The 20,281-nt window shown below is 62.0% G+C and overlaps 1 protein-coding gene across 2 annotated transcripts; it reads right to left on the reverse strand.

Moving 5' to 3' along the window:
• RAB43 (RAB43, member RAS oncogene family) lies at positions 1,450-18,635 on the reverse strand. Of its 2 annotated transcripts, none has more exons than XM_018038379.1 (3): positions 18,304-18,635; positions 4,909-5,086; positions 1,450-1,822 (listed from the first exon to the last, which is right to left on the reverse strand). In XM_018038379.1, exons 1-3 carry the CDS (start codon positions 18,499-18,501, stop codon positions 1,572-1,574), a joined length of 627 nt encoding a protein of 208 aa, XP_017893868.1. In that variant the 5' UTR covers positions 18,502-18,635; the 3' UTR covers positions 1,450-1,571. The 2 variants fall into 2 exon arrangements, with proteins under 2 accessions (XP_017893868.1, XP_017893867.1); XM_018038378.1 differs by having other exon boundaries at positions 4,909-5,092; positions 18,304-18,633.

Consider the following 20,281-nt stretch of genomic DNA (forward strand, 5'->3'; position numbering starts at 1 on the left):
CACCGTGAGGGTGGACCACGTCTCTGCACCGGGCACCAGGTGTCGGGTGGGGGAGGGACCTTTCACAGCCCCCCTGACATCAGCGGGGGGTGTCCACCTGCAGCATGGAAGCTCAGGCCTAAGAGCTCAGGGAGTCCAGGGGAGGGGGTGGGGCCGCTCTGGGCAGAGGGGGCAGCAGGGACATGGCAGTGGGGTGGGGAGAGAAAGCGGGGAGCCCAAGGTGACCCCGAGTTCCCGGCTACAGCGGACACAGCCTGCAGTGGCAGAGGAGCCCCCGGAGCTGGACAGCTGTCCCCCTGGACAGTCCCTGCAGCCCGGGCCCCCTTCCTCCCTGAGGCCTGTGAGGCAGCCCTGGGCCCGGGCTCAGTACCTGTGCTCCCTGGAACTGGGGTGCCCCGCCTGCCCCCGGAGCAGAGCAGCCTCCCTCTGCAGGGCAGACCTGGGCCGGGACCGAACACCTGGGTCTGCCCGAACCTTGGGCCTGAGCAGAGGGGTCCTGGGGTTGGAGGACCTCTGCCCTTGGCCCAAGGGGCCCTTCTGAGACCTCAGCGCAGGTGCTTTCTGCTGTGCAGGCCGAGGGGCCAGGCCCCCTCCCATCAGCAGGACAGAGGAGGGAAGCGGGCAGCCTTCTCGCTCCCAGTTCCCAGCCCACCCGGCCGACAGTGGGCTGACCCCCTAGGGCAGACCCCTGCCCAGCAGCTCCCGGCCGGACCGGGCCAGTATCCTTTCCTCCGGGACCAGAGCCGGCAGCCTGGCTGCAGAGAGGACACGCTTGGCAGGTGGGAGAGGGGAGGGGCTGAATGGGGAGGGGCTGGGGGTCACCAGGGGAGACCACTCGCCCCCCCAGCCCAGGGGACAGTGCTCCTTCCAAGGGCCCCAGGGACCAGGGTCCCTGCTGTTGCTCTGACCTCAGCCCCAGCTGAAGGCCACAAGGGAGGTGGGCCCAGACCCTGGATGGCCAGGCCTGCGCCCTTTGTCTAAGCTACACTGGCAGGGCCGGGGGGCACTGGTGCTCTGACCGTGGCAGCAAGCATCTCTGCACGGAGGGTGAGACGGGGTGGCCTCCACTAGTCCCTGAAACATACATCCCCCCATCTCACGTCCGCTCCCCCCAGCCTGCTGAGAACCAGGGCTAAATGAGTCACTGCTTTGGCAACCTGAGTGGAGAAGCTCTGGCCCGCAGACCAGGGCCGAGTTCTGCGGGTGACGGCCCCTGCTGGGCCCGGGGCAAATGGGAGAGGCAGGGCCTGCTGAGGAGAAGCCAGCCAGGGCTGGATGAGGGCTGGCAGTGACGGAAGGAAGGGGGCCGGTGGCTGCACAGGAGGCCCTGGGGGGACCCGGGGCCCCAACAGGGCACCTGGAAAGCCACAGCCCGCAGCAGCCTCGGGGGTGAGACGGGCCAAACCAGGAAACGCAGGGCTGGGGGGATGCTCCCAGGTGCCCCCAGGGCCACAGCCCCAGCTCAGGCCACCAGGTCCCTCCTGCCGCTTCCGTCGCGGAGGCCGGTGCTGCCGTTGCGGATGGTGGCACGGCCTCCGGACGGTGACCCGGCTTCCCCTGCGGGCGCCCCGTCAGCAGCCGCAGCCCCAGCTCTCCGCGACGTCCTTGCTGTCCAGCTGGATGTGGTCGGCGCCCTTCTCGCTGAGCCGCGGGCCGCCGTGCCGCACGACCAGCTCGGTGGCCACCCTCACGAAGGCCTCCTCCACGTTGCTCGAGTCCTTGGCTGACGTCTCGATGGCACACAGGATGTCATAGTGCTCCGCCAGGCCCTGCGCCTCGGCCAGTGGCACCTCCCGCAGCTCCCCAAGGTCCGACTTGTTCCCTGCGGGCAAGCGGGGGCAGTGGTGAGGCAGGTGAGTCTGGGACCCTGTCTCGATTTTAATTCCCTCACCCCGTCCTTGGGGCTTCCCTGACGGCTCAGACGGTGACGAGTATGCCTGCAATGTGAGACCCGGGTTTGATTCCTGGGCTGGGAAGATCCCTTGGACAAGGGAAAGGGTACCCACTCCAGTATTCTTGCCTGGAGAATCCCACAGACAGAGGGGCCTGGCGGGCTACGGTCCCTGGGCTCGCAAAGAACTGGACGCCACTGAAGTGACTATCACTTTCACTACCCCCTCGTCTAATCTCTTCTTTCTCTGTGCCAGGGGCTTGTATACTTTACTGAATTTTTTCTACGAAATAGAAGCAGCAGAGCTGGGCAAAAAGAATGCGGGTCCTTAGAGCTGGAGACAGCTGTGGGGAGGGACACCAGCTTCCAGCTGCCTGCTGTGTGACCTGGGGTGACTCACTCTGTCTTGGAGGCTTGGCCTGCGCACTCGGGATGCCGCCTTCTGCATAGCAGGGACTGACGGGCATGGGAGCTGGTCCCGGGCTGGCCCCCCGTCAACTCTGCCGTTGTTATTTAGTTCGCTCAGTCCAACTCTGCTGACCCCAGGGCTGCAGCCGCCAGGCTCCTCTGTCCACGGGATTCTCCAGGCAAGAACACTGGAGTGGGCTGCCATGCCCTCCTCCAGGGGATCGATCAAATCCAGGTCTCCCGCATTGCAGATGGATTGTTTACCGCTGAGCCACCAGGGCGTGAAGTTAAAGAAACCTGGTCGTGCTTTTTTTTTTGGTAAAACCTTGTTATTATGTTTATCATTAACCCTCTCCTGTTTTAGAGGGGGATTTTTTAATCCTCTGTAAGATCATGGGTGTTGATGATTTTGTGCTTCTGGTAAGAACAGTGCAGACCGCAGCTGCTCTGAGAGCATGCCTCAGCTTCTCCTCTGAGGTCTAAGGGGACTCGTTATATTTCAGGTAATCTGGTCAGCTGCTCCTTGGCCCAGTTTATGCAAGACTTTTTTTTATACATCTTGGAGAAGGAAATGGCAAGCCACTCCAGTATTCTTGCTTGGAAAATCCCATGGACAGAGGAGCCTCAGGGGCTCCAGTCCACGGGGTTGCAAGAGACGGACACGACTTGGCGACTAAGGCGAGCGACTGCCTTTCATAATGTGGTCACAGGGACAACAACAAACAGGCGCCGTAAAGACCTGGGGGTCCCTAGCAGGCCAGTGGCTAGGGCCCAGGGCTTCCACTACTGGGGCCAGGGTTCAGTTCCAGGTCAGGGAACCAGATCCTCCAAGCTGCGTGGTATGGCCAAAAAACACACACACAGACGCCGTGAAGAAAAGCCCGGCAACTCGTCTGATAACTGTACATGGTACAGCAGCCCGTGCCCGTGGAGGGCGCTTACTTGGCTCCTGATTTCAACAAACGGAAAATAAAAGCATCCGTGGTGCCCGTGACCTGACCGCAGGTCGGCTAGCTCACTGTGTCAGGAGAGGCCAGTATTTTTCAGACGTGAAAACAGCACTGTCATCGCACGGTTTACAGCCCATGTGGCCCTGGTGGCCCTGTGCCGCAACACCCGGGAATGACGCGGCTGTGCTGGGGTCTGCGCCGGAGGACCGTGCGGGGCAGGGGCAGAGGCCGGAGGCGACTGCGCACGGGACTTGCAGGCGGACCTGCGGCAGCTGCTGACCCGCGCTTGGCGCGCTACTCCCTTCTCGAGCTTGTGTGAAACGCTCTGCGGGGAAAGTTTTGTTCTAAGTCCTGGATGAAAGGGGGGCGTCCAGGCAGGTGGGAGGGCCCCCTTCCTGCCGGCGGGTGAGGAACAGCCTGGCCCAGCGCACCCACGCTCCAGCCCAGGCCTCTCTGTACAAGCCCGCTGAGAGGATCCAGCCTGAGGCCTGCGACAAGGGCCCCAGGGACACACATCTGGGCCATAGCTTCCTGAGTCCGGGTCTGGACGTTGACGCAGGAGGAAAAGGCAGAAGGCAGTCAGGGCACGGCCCGCAGCAGTGGTTCTCGGGTGGACTCACTGCGGCACCTGGAGCCTGCCGGAAACTCGCACTCACGGCCCGCGGCACCTGGAGCCTGCCAGAAACTCACACTCACGGGCCCACCCAGCCCTCCCGATCAGATGCTCGGAGAGTGTCCGACTTCAGAGGGGCCTGGAGGTGGACAGACGCCCACCCAGCCTTCCCGATCAGACGCTCGGGGGGTGTCCGACTTCAGAGGGGCCTGGAGGTGGACAGACGCCCACCCAGCCCTCCCAATCAGACCCTCTGGGGGTGGGGGGAGGGGTCCGACTTCAGAGAGGCCTGGAGGTGGACAGATGCCCACCCAGACCTCCCGATCAGATGCTCGGGGGGTGTCCGGCTTCAGAGGGGCCTGGAGGTGGACAGATACCCACCCAGACCTCCCGATCAGACGCTCAGGGGATATCCGATTTCAGAGAGGCCTGGAGGTGGACAGACGCCCACCCAGCCCTCCCGATCAGATGCTCGGGGGGTATCCGACTTCAGAGAGGCCTGGAGGTGGACAGACGCCCACCCAGACCTCCCGATCAGATGCTCGGGGGGTGGGGTGGGGGGTCTGACTTCAGAGGGGCCTGGAGGTGGACAGACGCCCACTGAGACCTTCCCGATCAGATGCTCGGGGGGTGGGGTGGGGGGTCCGACTTCAGAGGGGCCTGGAGGTGGACAGATGTGTGAGAAGGCCCTCTGCAGCGGATGGCAGAGCGAGCCTCTGAATCACAACCAGCCTCCTTCACGTGCTCAGGGGCTGCGTGGACTGGGGAGAAATCACTTCTCATTTCTGAGCCTCCTGACGCAGGAGGAGCAGGCAGGGTTCTGAGAAGACGCGTGGCATAGAGGGCACCAGCCTCGGCCGTGTGCGGCCACGTGGTGACTGCCTCCAGGCGCCTCCCCTGGTTCCCGCTTTGGTGCAACTTTGCAGGCGATTAGCAGGAACCGCATCTTCTAGGTCGCGTTCGGGCCCTGGCCCTGTGCCTGCCTGGCCAAGCTCCGCCCGCCCTTCGCTTACAGAGGAGACAGCCAGCCAGACAGCCAGCCTCACCGATGAGCAGCTGCACGATGCTGGAGCCCGCGTACTTGCGCACGTCCTCGATCCAGCGCGGCACCGACAGGAAGGAGTCCCTCTTGGTGATGTCGTACGCCAGGATGGCCCCGTTGGCGCTGCGGTAGTAGCTCTGCGTGATGGTGCGGAAGCGCTCCTGGCCAGCCGTGTCCCAGATCTGCAGCTGGAGAAATGGGGGCCCCGTGAACCTGCGGGTTCAGGGGGCCAGGAGGCCAGGCCCCCAGACCCACCGCTAAGGCGCTGCTTCTGCAGGGCGGACCGCCGGCAGGTACCAGACAGGACGGGCCAGGAGGTGGACAGGGCACAGAGGTCTCCTGGCCTCCTGGAAGGCAGCTCAGCGGCCTGAGCACGATGGGGTGGACCAAGGAGAGGCAGAGCCCCACCCCCACCTCCCGAGTCCCGGGGGGCAAAAGTGTAGGCTCCGCGCTGAGGCAGGACGTGCGCTAGGCCCACGTGACACCCTCTCTGTCCTGGACACTGGCTCGCTACAGGACCACGTCCAGCGCCTCCCCCACTGTGGGGAGGCCCCCAGCCCTGGGACTCTCTGCTTGGCCTCAGCGGGCCCGGGGACGATGCCAACACTGGGACAGGGGGCTGGGGGAGGCAATGGGCAGAGTCTGCTCCTGGGGCCTCGGTCATCAGCTGACTCAGCCTGTTAACCCCAATCCCAACTCCAACCGCAACCCCGACCCCAAGCGCAATGCCCCTCCTGTGCAGGCCCTCGCTGCCCCAGCGCCCCTTGGCGCTGCAGGACAGGGGCCCACGTGGCAAGATCATCTCTGGCTCCCAGTAGGAGCAGTGGGCTGGTAGGAGGGACCCCAGGGCGGGGGTCTTCCGTCTGCACAGGCCACAGGCCCGGGGACCCTGAGGACACTGGCTCTGGCCCAGCCCGAGCTGCAGGCCACCCGCTCTCCTCCGCGGGCACAGGCACTCTGGGGCCTCTCTGTCGGGTTCTGAAGGAGTGTCCCGGGTGGGGACAGACCCGGAGGCCTTGCACAGTCCTGTGGGCAGGGCCCCTAGCCCAGGCACTGTGCACGTGACCACCTCTTCCTGGCCCCACAAGACAGCTGACGCCCTCTGGGCCGCGACTCGCCAAACCAGACCCCCTGTGGGATTCTTCCCGTGTGCTCTGCAGGGTGAGGGTCTCCAGGAAGCAGGCCCCGGGCACTGCTCAGGCAGGGGTGATGGAAAAGGCGGGACCCTCAGCACCACGCCAGCCCAGGACCCAGATGACCAAGGACTCCCCTCCACACCCTAGAGGGGAGTGCAGATCACGAAGACAGAGGCCAAGCAGACACGGGAGAAAGCACCCTGGACAAAACAGGAGCCCGGCAGAGCGCCTCGCGATCTCAGAAACAGTCGTCAGTGTCTTCATTAGAGAAGACCCACGAAACGGTAGGAGAACATCTTCATTTTCAGTAGATGGAGCATTTGGAAAGGAAAAAAAACATCTTGAAAGTTAGAAACATAAATGGAAAATGTGACGTAAGGGCTGGAAGACAGACCTGAACAACTCCTTCCAAGCAAAGGCAAAACAAAAAAACGCAGAGAGACAGAAAGGAGAGAAAAGGGATCGTGGAAGCCGCCTAGATGGTCCACCAGCAAGACAGTAAGAGGTTTGGGGGGAAAAAACAGTAAATTCAAAACAATGCTTCAAGAAAACTCCTCGGAACTGATTGAAAGGGCCCACCGAGCAGGCACGACGGAGGAAGACGGACCCACAGACTCTTGGCTGCGGGAACTCCGTGACAAGAAGGCAGAGGAAAGGGCCTTCACACTTACAGGGAAGAAAAAGAAAGGAAAACGGGCCTCGCGGCTTCGCACAAGAACCACATCCCATTAGATACCCAATCGAATGACGCCCAGAATCACGAAGGGAGATGACCACCAGCCCAGAATTCTCCCCAATCCCTACAAGTCAAGTGCGATGGTTTAACGAAGGCGTTTTCAGATACACAGGTATCAGAAAATTACCTGCCACCCTTTCTCAGGAAGCTGCTGAAATCAACCAGAATGAAGAAAACGGGGACCCAGCAAACAGGACTGAACACAAAGGAAGAGAGGTGGTGGGCCCCCAGCGCGGGGGGAGCTCCCCAGAGCCTCCAGCGCGGACAGAGTCACTAGCGGCGGACACTCCCTGAACGCCCAGCGGACGGGAAAACACAGAGGCGGCCGTGCCGGGACGCCAACGGCAAGCAGCGCGACACCACCCCCCGAAGGGAGCGACGCTCGCGGAGCCCACCCTGAGCACCAGGGAGCCTTCGCCGGGGCTCTCCTGGCGACTGGACTGGCCGCAGGACAGGGGCGAGCATCCGAGCAGGGCACAGCGGTCCCGCTGAGCCCAGGAGGCAGGGAGCAGAGCCCTGAGCAGCTGATGTGACTGGGATGGAGAGCGAACCAGGGGGTGGGAGAGCCCAGGAGCCGGTGTCGGGGGAGGGGCGTCCCTGGGGGTCCCGACCCGCGGGCCCCGTGCATCGGCTGAGACTCGAACCAGACAGCGGCTCCTCCGGGGATGGGAACAGACTGGACGTTGAGGCTGAGCCCTGCTGGGGGGCCTTCGGGCACAGCCTTGGGGAGGAGGCGCCTGAGCCCCTCGGAGTGACCAAGGTATGAGGCCAAGACGTCAGGATGCCTGTGGCTACGTGGGGACCACGGTGAGAAGCTGGCCTCCTGACACCTGCCCAACAAAGCCCAAAGCTAAGCTCGCCGTTTGGAGGCCAAATTCCACCAAGGTAAGAGGCTAGAGAAACACCATCGGGCTTGCACCTGTCTGCCCTAACAAAAGACGAAGGCCAGACACACGTTCAAGGTGATCAGCCAGTCGCTGGGTTGACTACAAGGACCAGAATCCGTGCTCTTCAAAAGAAGATAACACAACCCAGAGTCAAACAAGGCATAAACCGGTATTTCTAATACACAGCAGGAAAAAAAGTACTAAGCATGAAAAAGTAAATAAGTAATAGGGAAGACTGGGCTCCCTAAAGAGAAGCGAGGTCAGTGCAAAACGAGGCCAAAATGGACCCAGTGCTGGACCAGGGACACAAAGAACTAAAGCCACTATTTTCAGTGCAGTCCGAGAATTAAAGGAAAATATCACTCTGAGTGGGCAAACAGGGTTTCAGTAAAGAAATGAAATATTTTACAAAACATTTGTAAAACCGTATTTTAAAAGGGTCAAAATTCCAGAAGTTGAAAGCACAGTAAGTGAAGTGGAAAATTCGTGTGCTGAGCGTCACAGCAGGATGGAGGGAAAGAGAACCAGTGGGCCTGAAGACATTATCTAGAGACTACTTACTCTGAAGAGCAAAGTGAAAAAAAATGGAGAAACATGAACGGGACATTGACTGAGATAAAGTGATGTGCTGGACCCAAGACAGGCCCCAATAAACCTCCAAAGACGGCGTTCTCAAAGAATACTCCTCCAGCACTCAGCGCCCACCTGCTCTGAGTTCCAGGCACCGCAGGACACAGACGCAGATTCCTGTGGTCACGCTTACCGTCTCGTGCAGGAGACAGATGCTAAGCAGTGAGTAATAAGGGTGTATAACATATTAGCTTACATAGAAATAGAGAAGGTAAACAGAAGAGTTACTATAAAATCAGTAATGAAATAATCAGTGTGCTAGACAGTGATGAGAGGGAAGGACGCAGGGGAAGCGGCCATGAAATACGGCGAGCAAAGGCATTTTAGGTAGGAAGCCCTCAGTGAGATAGCTGTCGAGGCGAGACCTGAAGAAAGTTAGCTAGCTGGGCGGATGCCCGGGAGACACGCATTTCAGGGCGAGAGTGCAAAGGCCCCGAGGCAGAGGCACAACCGGTGTGAGCAGCAAGAGCATCAGTGCGTCTGGAGCAGAGTGAAAAGGGAGGGAAAAACGGGGCTTGACCGAGAAGCGAGAAGGGGCTGAGTGTGAGGAGCCCTGCCTTCCCTGGGAGTCGAGGGGTCACCAGGGCTTTGAAGGCAATCAGATTTGCTTTTTATCAAGATCACTCTGATTACTGCATGGAGAGGAGAGCACGGATATGGGGCGTCCCCGGTGGTCCAGAGGTTAGGAATTCCGTGCTTTCACTGACAACGGTCCGGGTTCGATCCCTGGTCGGGCAGCCAAGGTCCCACAAGCAGCTGTGCGGCTCACACACAAAGAGGGAGAGAGAGGACAGAAACGGGGGGCCAGCCGGGAGGTCACGGCCGTGATTCGGGCAGCGGTGGAGGTCGGGGGACGTGGGCAACTGGGGTTCACTGTGAGAAGACGACGGAAAGGAAGTTAGCGCTGATCTAATCAGCACCGCCGCACGCCTCAGCTGGGAGGACCAAAGTGTGTGTGCGAGAGAGACGGGGGCAAGGGCTGTGCTGAGAGCTAAAGCCTCGGGTCCCAAAGCAGGAAGTCACGGAAGGCGCCTGTGCGTCGGGGAGGAGGGGCACCAACAGGAGCGAGAGGGAGACGAGCGGAAGTGCTCAGGAGGCCCCTGCGTGAGAGGCCTGTGGACGCATCACACACCCGTGTAGCTGACGCCAATGACAGACCAGCGATCAACCGACGCAGCCAGCCACGGGTCACGGCATCTGGGGCAGCCCACTCGCGAAGTCTGGGCAGCGCTGGAGGAGCTGTTTTTGGAAAGTAGGTCCTTCCCGCGGTGGTGATCTTGCCACCCTAGTTCCCCGCGTCAGAGCCGGGGGAGGAGAGCCAGGTCAGGGCACAGCAGGGCCAGCCACGCCCTCTCCAGCCTGGACTCTCAGCCTTGGCACCGGAAGAGGGACCATGAGGCTCTGCCGGGGGGTGGCAGAGGCGGCCCGACCCGTCCCAGGCCCCAGCGCCCTTGGCACTCCGGGAGCCGGGAGCAGCCAGGCCTGGAGCGCCCCGCCCTCCAGACGGCCATGGACAGCTCCTCCAGCAGGCCGGGCCCCGGGGGGCTGTGAGAAGGGTCCCGAGTCGGAGCCACCTGAGCACCACGCGGCCTGAAACCCGACGAGACGTGCCGCCTGGATGCGTGGCGGGGGGGACTTGCGAGGGGCGTGCTGGGGGGCATCACACGGGGCCTCGGGGGCGTGGGCAGAGACCCCCAGCCCCACGGCTCAGAGGACAAGGGCGGCTCTGGGGGTGCAGCAGCCGGCCAGGGGAGGCATCTCAGCCTCACGCTGAGTCCAGGCCCGGCCTCCTGTCTGCCTGCCTTCCAGCACAGCCCTCCGCAAGGCCCAGCACGAAGGCACTCCCGGGTGCAGGGTCCCCTCTGCCTTGGGAGCTCCTGCCCCTTCACGGGGCTCACCCGCCAGGCAGACACCGGGCTCCCTGCAGACGATGGCCTGACCTGCCTGGCACCGGGTCCGCTCCCCACGCGGCGCCACCGGGGAGCCAGCGGAACCCGGCCAAGGTCCTGCCGGCCATCCACCCCTAAGGGCACCCCTGGGCCTCCACATCGCCCGTGGGCCGTGCCCACCTGGCCTGTCTGTCCCCCACTGGCCCTAAAGCTCCACAGCCTCCACCCGCGTCCAGATCCCCACCTGAATCGCTCCTGCCCAGACCCTCGCCGCCCACCCCCGCGCCCTCTCCTCAGCGACTCCACCGCCCGGCCTGACATGGGCACGCAGCCCTCCTCCACGGGCTCTATCCCTCCTGCACGTGGGTCTCCTGGGGGCAGGCGCCGTGTCTGCCTGGCTCTCTGTGCTCAGCACCTGCATGCAGAAGGTGCTGGATAAACACAGTGCGCTGGTTGGGGGGGCACCTGCCCACCCCTCGAGCCTCGCCCCCCTCCAGCAGCCCAGTGCGGAGCTGCGGCCTGGACTCAGAAAGCTCCCTGTCGGGCCATCTGCATCCTCACGGAGAGTTTCACTACTCAGAGTGCAGAACCCGAGCTGGCTACCGACAAACACCTGCTGAGTTGAAACCACCACTGGGCACCCCGTGCCCACCCGCCGGGCGTCCTCCACCTGCGCTCACTGGACGGATGGACCAGCACCTCGGGCTGCGAGCCACACCAAGCCCCACTCCCCATCTTCCCAGCCAGGCTCTGTCGTCTCCCAGCTGACTCTGGGGGCTTCTCTGGGTTGCGGATACCCAGTGTGAAGGCCAGAGGCGTCTCTGAGGCGCAGAGGGTCAGAGTGAGGCCGGGTCAGGACAGAAGAGGGCCCCGGGCGGGGGAGCTGCCCACTCCAGGTCACCAGGGGCCAGCTGGGCGAGTCTCACACAGGTGGGTGGGGAATTCATGGGAAAGGACAGCCTCCAGGTGAGGGACCAGCCTATTTTCCCTTCGAAGGGCCACCTCTAAGGACTCCGGGTTCCCACTGTCCCTCTGGGTCCCCACACCCGTGATGAGAATTATCATTGTCAAAGTTCCTTCTCCAGGAGAGACTGCATTCACCTTGACCTTTGGTGAACCCCTACTGGACCTTCTGGGTCACCTGGTCAGCGGAGCCCCCCCGACACCCGGGCCTGGGCCCCACGCCGAGCGGACCTGCCTTCTCCGCGGTCCTCAGCCCTCTGCTCTGGACTCTGTAACAGCACACAACACAGAGGATGCCGACTGCCCCAAACTTGGTGCCCTTGGGGGCCAGGCAGGGGCCGTGAGATGCAGTAAGATGACCGAAAAGGATACCCTGCCTAACGCACATTCAATTAAAAAACGAGTCAGCAAATCGCCACTGTGCAGGCCAAACGAAATGGGCCTCACGGCGGGCAAACGGGCACAGAGCTGTGTGCAGGGCTCCTGTTTGCCAGTCTGACCCTCGCTGTCAAGAACGGGCTCTGGAGAGGACGGACTGTCTCATCCCTCTAAGCCGGCACAGAACCAGCGCCCGGCCGGGAAGGAAGCCCTCTGCGGGCAGGTCCTGTGGTCAGGCGGGCAGGCCAGGCGCTGCCCTCCAGGGAGGCTTCCCACGAGCTGCAGCAGGAAGTCAGTTCCACTTAGGAGGTCACAGAAACCTAAGAAGGAAAATCAGCTGCGCCGGAGCCCGTGCCCAGCACCGTCCCTCCCGGTGGGCACACAGAGGCCTCTATCCCAGCAGGCTTCCCCCGTGGGACAAGGTGGGCAGGACGAGGTGGGCGGGACGAGGCGGTTCCTTGCTTCTTCATAGCAGAAGGGGACCTTAGAAAAATTAGTTCTTAAGCCAAAACTCTGAAAACTGGTCAGATGGACCCAAACCCGAGTCCCCACGCTGCTGGCCGTGGTGTCTCGGGACACGGGGGGCCTGAGCCGGGGGTGGTCTGCAGGCCCCTCCCAGCGGCCGCTGCCACTTCTACCTTGGTCCCTGAGGGAGAACTTGGCCCAGGCTCAAAAACAGGCCTCAGCCCAGAGGCAGGCGCATGGCCAGGAGCACGTGGCCTCGAGGAAGACGGGGGCCTTCCCATGGCCCAGTGGCTGGGACTGCACGGCCTCACTGCAGGCGGCTCGAGTTCCATCCCTGGTCAGGGAACTAGGTCCACGGGCCACACTAAGAGTTCACACGCCGCAACTAAGTCCTGACACGGCGAGATAAATTAAAGGAAAAGGAACCCCTCAGAGATCGTGGTCCAGCCTCCTCACAAAGGGGCCCAGGGAACTGACTTGGGGACCGAAAGTGACCTGCCCACCATCTGCCGGAGGCCGCCTCTGCAGGCCTCGGGGATGAACCTTGTCCCCCACTCACGGCGACTGCCCGCGCATCCTCGTGAAGGCCCAGCCTGCTGAGAGCCAGGACTCTGCTTTCAGTCGGGCCTCTTCTGGGACCAAAGGCCTCCTGGCAGCACGGGAGGCTCCGCTCCAGCGGCTCCTGACCCTCCAGGGTCATTAAACCCACCCCGTGACCCAGCATCAGGAGACGCGGACACAGTTTCCCTGGGAGACCACTTTGAGAGGGACGGATCCTAGAGACACATCTAAGCTCTGGTTGCTGCCTTTTGCACAAGCTGTGTGCAGAGTCACACACCTGGCCCGCAGCTACTCAGGCCTCTGCCCAGGGCAGCAGAGGCCAGCGAGGCCAGGCAGGGAGGGGACAAGTCTGTGACGCCGAGATGGGCCTGGCTCACTGCCCCTGACTCCCAGCGCTGGCTCAGCTCTGCTGCTGTGCGCTCAACATGACAGCATCTCGCAGGCCATTCTAGAAGGCAGGTGCGTCCTTCTGTCCACACTGGCCATAGGCACCCCTTCTCCCAACTCATCTGAATTCATCAGGATTGGTTTAATGAGCGGAAGGCGTCAGGAGGTCGACGTGGCACCGCTGATCAAAATCTAAGAAACCGTGAAACGCGAGTGACGCGCGTCGACCTGGAGGTTACGTTGCTCCCAAACCTTTCCGTGCGTGACTGTGCGCGAGCGTCTCTGGCAGCAGCACAGGGCGTGCACGCAGCAATGAGGAACAGGCGTCAGATGAGGTTCTGGTTCAGGCCTGCCCGCAAGGCCTTAGCCACCCCGTCTGGGAAATGGGGTCTCACAGGGCAGCAAGGACCACGTGGAGCAGAGCACGTGAAGCAGAGCACATGAACAGAGGTGGAAACCGGGAAGACAGGGGACGGAGGGAGGGCTGCCGGGCACCCCACAGCCCCTCCCGCCCAGAGCCTCTGGAGATAGCCCTGCGACACCAGCTCTGCAAAGGTCGCACGGGCGGAGGGGAGGAGAGAAGACCCGGACGGGCTGAAACCACGCCGACCTCAGCTCCCACTGCTGATGCTCTGCTGTGCGTCTGGCCCTTCAGCTCTGGGGTGACCGGGGAGCAGGCCAGGCAGCAAAGCCCCCCTTCCTGCGTCTGCCCACCACACCTGCTGCCTCGGGACTGGCAGACTCCTGGGAGGCAAGGCCACTCTGCCGTGAGGATGGCCCTCACAGCGCCCGGAACACACTTCCTCCAACCACCAGCAGGGCCCAGAACTCTTCTCTTACCCAGTGGTCCTTTTGCTATTGCTGATCAAAATTAGCAAAGTCAGACTAATTTTATCCTAATAGGAAAAAGCACGTGAGCAAGGCCAGACCACCGGTGGGAAGGGCTGAGGATGCAAACGTCAAACAGAAGCCTGTGCCTTGCACTCCGGCCCCGCCCCTTGCAGAGCAGGACCGCAGCCGGGTTCAAGGTCCTGCAGCCTGGGCCCCGGGGCCGAGACTGAGCTGCATGCCAGACAGCCCTGGCCACCTCGCCTGCACGGGGACAGCGACCCCGATGGAGAGCCCGACACAGGGGTGCACCCCTCTGGGGTCAACCCACCTGCGCATCCCCTGTGAGGTGCAGACCATTTTACGTAACAGGCCTCTGTGTTGTCCCAGATAAGGTGGGAGAGCGGCGCCCAGGCTGCGTCCGGGATTTAGAACTGGCTGAGATCTCCTGGGGGACGTGAGGTGGGGGGGCCGGGCCGGTTAAGAAATAGTCTTAATAATAATCCCTAGGGAGGAAAATGCTAACAGCAGCAACAATGAAATAATCCCTTATGCTTGGAGTTCCTTGGTTTATCCACAACAGCACCTTCAGGATAGACAAAGAGACAGGTTAACACTGACTGCCTTCTTAAAGGGGGACAGAAATGGAAAAGAGTTTTTAACAGCATGGCCTTTTGTCTATGAACCTCTGATCCACGGGGATGGATTATCCAAAGACATACAAGGGGAATTTGTAACTGTTTTGAGCGGGTCCGTAGTTGTCCAGCAACCCCGAGAGGTAGAGTGAACCGTCCCGTTTCATGAAGGAGGAAGCCCAGGGCTCCAAGCAGGGAAAGCAACTGGCCAGGGTTGAGAAGAGGCCGAACGGAGCCAGACGAGAGACTCAGACCTCCAGACCCCCAGTCCAGGGGTCTCCTCCAGAGATGCCACTGCTGAGAGGCCCGCGGCCCCCGGAACCCCCTCCAGGTTCAGCCTGCAGGCCAGAGCCTCCCCCCAGCAGAGTGCTCCAGGAGTCCCGGGCGCGGCCTTATGTTCTGTTAGCAGACAACACCCCGGAAAGTCCTTGGGGTTTCAACTTCAACCCTCATTCCTGAAAATCTCAGAAATGCCCAAGTCCACGCACTGTTCCCCAAGTGTGGTGGCCACAACTGCCTTTTCACGAGTCATTAACATGCAGAATCTCAGGGTCACCGTTATGGGCTGAGGACTGACGGGCAGTCAAGTGTAAAAGTGGACGCTGGACTTAGAGCCGGTGAGATCCTGGGTCCAAAGCCTGGTTCTGCCACTGATGTGTGTGTGTCCTGGTCACTTCCCTCATCATCCTGGCTTCAGCTTCCTCCCGTTAAATAAAAATTAAGGACCAGGCATATAGTGAGCACCGTCCATCTGACACTGAGGCAGGTGTGGGGATTCACAGGGTGTGGGGTACGCAAGGCAGACTGGATTCACAAACAAGGCAAGGTCAAGTCCTGGTAAGGGCGATGAACTCACCCTTAAACTTACCCCCCAAGGGTGGAGGGCCTCGGAGGTCAGGAAAGGCCTCTCTGAAGAGGCGCCCGGGGCAACGGCAACCGAATGATGAAGCAGCTGTTACACGGAGGCCTGCGGGCAGAATGTGGGCAGGCGGGGCAGCGGGTGCGAAGGGCCTGAGGCAGGCATGTTGGAAGGACCGAAAGGGCGAGAGAGGCTGGACAGTTCGCTTGAGGCAGGGAGATGACGTGGGCAAGGCAGACAGAGGCCCAGCCCTCTAGGACAGGAGTTGGGATGTCATGCTGGTTGCAAGAGGGAGTGACTATTGAAATAAAGGGGTTGAATTCCATCTGTGATGGCCCTAACTTTCTATTTCTTGGAAAGCAGAACTCTTTATTCAAATAAGGACAAGTAGAACCGAAACGTCAAACTAGACGCAAGTGCCAGCACGGCTCTACTGGGTGGGAAGCGAGTTAAGGCACTCCGACCCCGCGGCCTCCCCCCTTCAGCCCACCGCACCCCAGACACTGTGGCCAGACAGCCGGAAGAGCGAGGGGTGACCTCCCTCTGAGGTTCCTCGAGCACCAACGAGAGCCGCCAGCACAGGCGAGGCGGCCTAGATCACACTGGACACTTGCTGGAGCCCGGACAGGCTGGGGGGGGGTTTTAATGTAAACCTCTGATGCGGACGAGCCTTCTGCAGAAACAGCGATGAAACCTGGCTCGTCAAGGGCTCCGGTTAAACTCACACTGCTGCAACCAGAGAGAAAACAGATGGGCGGCTGCCAGGGCCCGGGGCGGGGGAGGACGCTGACAGAAAGGGACGCCCGGGAACGTTCCGGGTGGACGGGAGCAATCGGCCCCTGCACGTGCTGGTGGGGGCACAGGGCTACCCGCATTTGTCTAGATCACAGACCTGGGCACCCGAAGTGAGAGAGGCTTGCTGTGTGTTAACTGGAACTTTTGATAAACTTTTTCGACTTTTTTTTTTAAAGTCACATGGCTGGAAGACACCCCAAAGATATCTTATGGGTGAGGAGAAAGGACCTGCTGAGTCCAAGAGCCCAGAATCCAGGACTCAGAAGCCTGTCCCCGCTGCCAACCCCCGCCTCCCGGATTCAGGCCACGGTCTCTTCAGTGCTGACGTTCATCTTTCTCTGGCTGCAAAATGTAAATAACTGCCTATTTTTACATTGCCTGTTTTTACAACAGGCTTTCCTGCTCCACGCAAACGGAAGCAGCGGTCGGGTGCAGGGGAAAGCCCCCGATGCGGCGGAGTCAGAAACGCTCGGAGAAAACCTCCTTGTCTGTTGGCTCCCAGCTGTGTGCCCGGGGAGGCCTGGCCCGGGGGAGGTGGGGCTGGGCACCGGGGCACATCTGTGCAACCCCCGGTACACTGCAGGCTCTAGAGAGGGTCACCGCCGTGACCCTAAGTGGGGCTGCCTTGTCTAAACCACTTCCCCATCCCAGACCCAGACCCGCTTGCCCCCCCTGGAAGAACACCCTGGAGGTGACCATCAGGAAAGGGAACCATCAAGCTCTGCCCTGCATCACATAACCCACTCAGGTACACAATGCAGCCCCGGCCCTGCCCGGCCCGTAACCTCGCCAGGTGAACAGGAACTCCCTGCCCCCTCTCTGACCTCCGCCAGCACCTGGGGCGGTGGGGGGGGCAGCGCGCCCTGATCCCTCACGCCCGTCCCTCAGCTGGCCCCTTCCCCGGGCTGCTGGCGGCGCCTCAGGGCACAACCCATCCCGGACGCACTCCACCCAGCCCACAGCTCTTCCCTCCACCTGCTCCGTAGGGTGGTCCCGAATAGTGACTCAAAGCTGCCTGCCACACCTTGTCCTTTTTTCCTGTCTCAAGGAGACCCAACATACACAAACTCCAAAGACTATTAAAAAAAAAAAAAGGGATCCCTGGGGGCATGGAGTTTCTGCTTTCCCTTTCATCTACTCCAAAGGCACTGAGGGCTTGCTGAGGGCTTGTAGCTGCTGTTGGCTGACTTCTCCATGGTGAGGCTGGCGGGAGGCGACACCCAGAAATTATCCCTATTTTGCAGAAACAAAGAGCTGAGCTTTCTGGCAAAAGGCAACCGGTAGCAGACCCAGGCAGCCCAGCGAAGCCGGGCACACGGTATGGGGGCTCAACCAGAAAACACGGAGGTAAGGGGGCCACCCCTGCCCAGGGCTCCTGGGAGCTAGGCCAGAGCCGGTGGGAACGCAAAACCACGAAAGAGAGAAAAGGATGTCAGTCCGGGGACGTTCAGCGAAGCTACCGAGCAAGAACAATGGTCTCGCAATCCTCCACGGAGGGCTGACACCCACGTTAAGAGACTGACGGGCGAATCACAAACGCTAGTTGTCAGACCGTCGCCAGGACGCTTCTGCAGCTACATCCCGCGGTTCTGGAGAGCCACCGCCGGAGCCTGGGGCTCGCCCCCACCTTCCGGGGCCGTTTTCAGCTCCCGTCGGGCGGCAGCTGGGGGAGGGGACCCGGGCGGCCCGGCCGAGTCAACTTCCACCACCCGGTCCACAAAGACACTGCAGGGAGGCGTGGCCAGGCCGGAAATTCTGACAAAAAAGTTTTGGCCCTCCGGTCCCAGAAGCAACTACTTCCTGCTCCCTCCTAGTCTTGCGGGGTCGAAGGGGGGGAGGGTGTCCCTTGCGGCCTGGGGTCCCCACCGAGGGCCGAGCTGGGGGCCTCGACCGGGGTGGGGCAGGGGCAGGCCGGCCCGACGCCCCCGGGGCCTGCACCCGAGGCTCCGCACCGCCGGGCACCGGAGACTGGAGCAAAGTCCCCGGGGGTGGGGTTGTAGCTCGCGGGGCAGGGCCTTCTCTCCGCACCTCCCCCAAACACGCGCACCCCCGCGCCCCGAGGCCCGCGATCTGCGCACGGAGGCCGGCCCCGACGCCAAGGCCCAGGCCTGCTCGGACGGGACGAAGGGCAGGGGCCCAGCCGCCGCGGAGCGGTCAGGCGCTCGCTGCGGCCCCCGCCCCCGCAGGGGAGACCCTCCAGGGCGGGGCCCGACCCCTAGAGCCGTGGGGGGCCCGGGCCCGGCCTCCCACCTTGACCCGCTGGCCCTGGATCTCCAGCGTCTTCATGGTGAAGTCCACGCCGATGGTGCTGCCCTGGCGCTCCGAGAAGGCGCCGGTCTTGAAGCGCTGCACCACGCACGTCTTGCCCACGCTCGCGTCGCCCACCAGCACCAGCTTGAACAGGAAGTCGTACTGCTCGTCCGGGTCCCCGGGGCCCGGCCCCGCCATGGCGCGGGAACCCAAAGGCCGGCGCTCCGGACGCTGGGGCGGCCTGGGCTCGCGGAAGCCACGGGCCGCCTGGCGACGTGGAAGCGCCGCAACACCTGGGGAAGGGGCGCCACCGCCCGCCGGCCGCCCCGCCCCGGCCCGCCCCGCCGGCCAGGCCCCGGGGCCGCGGCTCCGCCCGGGACGCGCCGGGTCCGGCCCTCAGCGCCGCGCCAGGCCAGTCCGGCCCTGCGGCCCGCGCCGGGCCCCGCCCCCTGCCGGGCCCCGCCCCCTGCGCTGCCCTCGGCCCCGCCCGCAGCGAGGCCCACCCCAAGGCTCGACCCAATCAGAACCCAACCTCAGGCCCGCCCCGGCCGGGCCCCGCCCCCAGCACTGTCCTCGGCCCCGCCCAGTCCCTGAGAGCAGCCCTCAGTAGGTCAGCACCCTCGGCCCCGCCCCTAAGCCCGCCCACAGGGCCCTTGTACCCGCCGCGCCCCCACCGCCTATTGACGCCCAGGGATCTCCCACCTGGGCCGTCCCAAACTCAGTCTGGAGCGGCTTCGAGAGCAGGGGAGGGTCTCTGGGACTTTTGATTCAGCCCTTGGGCCCAGAGTGGCCTCCTCTAGAACGGATCTAGCGTGGACAAGCATGGCAGTGTCACTTCGGGGCTCAGACCAGTGGGGCCGATAATGCATTTCCCTGTACTGAAGAAGGGAGAGGCCTGGGACACGCTGCAAGGAGGAAACGAGAAAAGAGGCCAAAAACTAAGCTGGCTACAGAGCTGAGAGGAGAGCTTGTGGGGCCGTGTGCTCAAGGTGACCCCCAGAAAGCTGGGACGTGGGGTTAGGGAGACCTGTTTGGTGGGGGCTAGTTTGGGGGGATCCAAAGGGCTGGGAGAGTGGTGGAAGGTGGAAAGTGAAAGTGAAGTCGCTCAGTCATGTCCGAATCTTTGCTACCCCATGGACTGTAGCCCACCAGACTCCTCCGTCCATGGGATTCTCCAGGCAAGAATACTGGAGTGGGTTGCTGTTTCCTTCTCCAAGAGAGGTTCCCAACCCGGGGATTGAACCCGGGTCTCCCGCACTGTAGGCAGATGCCTTACAGTGGTGGAAGCAGCTGCCCTAATGGGCTGGCTCAGTTGGGAATTTGGGTCCAGTTGAGGGAACTGACCCACCTGGTGAGACTTTCCTGAGCTGAGGAGCGAGGGAGGGCTGTGGGGAGCTCTGAGGAAGGCGGCCGGCTCCCCAGGTGGGCTGGTCCACCAGGGCTCTTCAGAGAAACTAGACTCGATTGTCCATAAGGGGCTTCGCTGTTCAGTCGCCCGGTTGTTTCTGACTCTCTGCGACCCCATGGACTGCAACACATCAGGCCTGTCTTCCACTGTCTCCCGGAGCTTGCTCAAACTCATGTCCATTGAGTCGGTGATGCCATCCACCCAGCTCATCCTCTGTCATCCCCTTCTCCTCCCGCCTTTAATCTTTGCCAGCATCAGGGTCTTTTCAAATGAGTCAGTTCTTCACATCAGGTGGCCAAAGTATTGGAGCTTCAGCTTCAGCATCAGTGCTTCCAATGAACACCCAGGACTGATTTCCTTTAGGATGGACTAGTCGGATGTCTTTGCTGTCCACGGGGCTCCTAGATCAAATGGGACCCATTCCCCTAGCGTCTCCACAGTCATCCGGATGGACAGGAACTGAGAACACTCCTGCCCTTTGCAAGGGGTCTCGTACAGAACTCCAAATCCATGGAAGTCTACATTTTGATTAATGCCTGTTATGGGTCAGGTATGCTTCTAAGACTTTGG

The sequence above is a fragment of the Capra hircus genome, chromosome 22, assembly GCF_001704415.2.
Source record: "Capra hircus breed San Clemente chromosome 22, ASM170441v1, whole genome shotgun sequence".
In the NCBI taxonomy this organism is placed as follows: domain Eukaryota; kingdom Metazoa; phylum Chordata; class Mammalia; order Artiodactyla; family Bovidae; genus Capra; species Capra hircus.

What these genes read in the sequence shown, in the direction of transcription:
- RAB43 (XM_018038378.1), bottom strand. Translation starts at nt 18,501, where the DNA reads ATGGCGGGGCCGGGCCCCGGGGACCCGGACGAGCAGTACGACTTCCTG. An exon ending in TCCAGGGCCAGCGGGTCAAG is followed by an intron (nt 5,093 to 18,303) that starts GTGGGAGGCCGG and finishes CCATTTCTCCAG; the next exon opens with CTGCAGATCTGGGACACGGC. An exon ending in CATCGTGCAGCTGCTCATCG is followed by an intron (nt 1,823 to 4,908) that starts GTGAGGCTGGCT and finishes GCTTGCCCGCAG; the next exon opens with GGAACAAGTCGGACCTTGGG.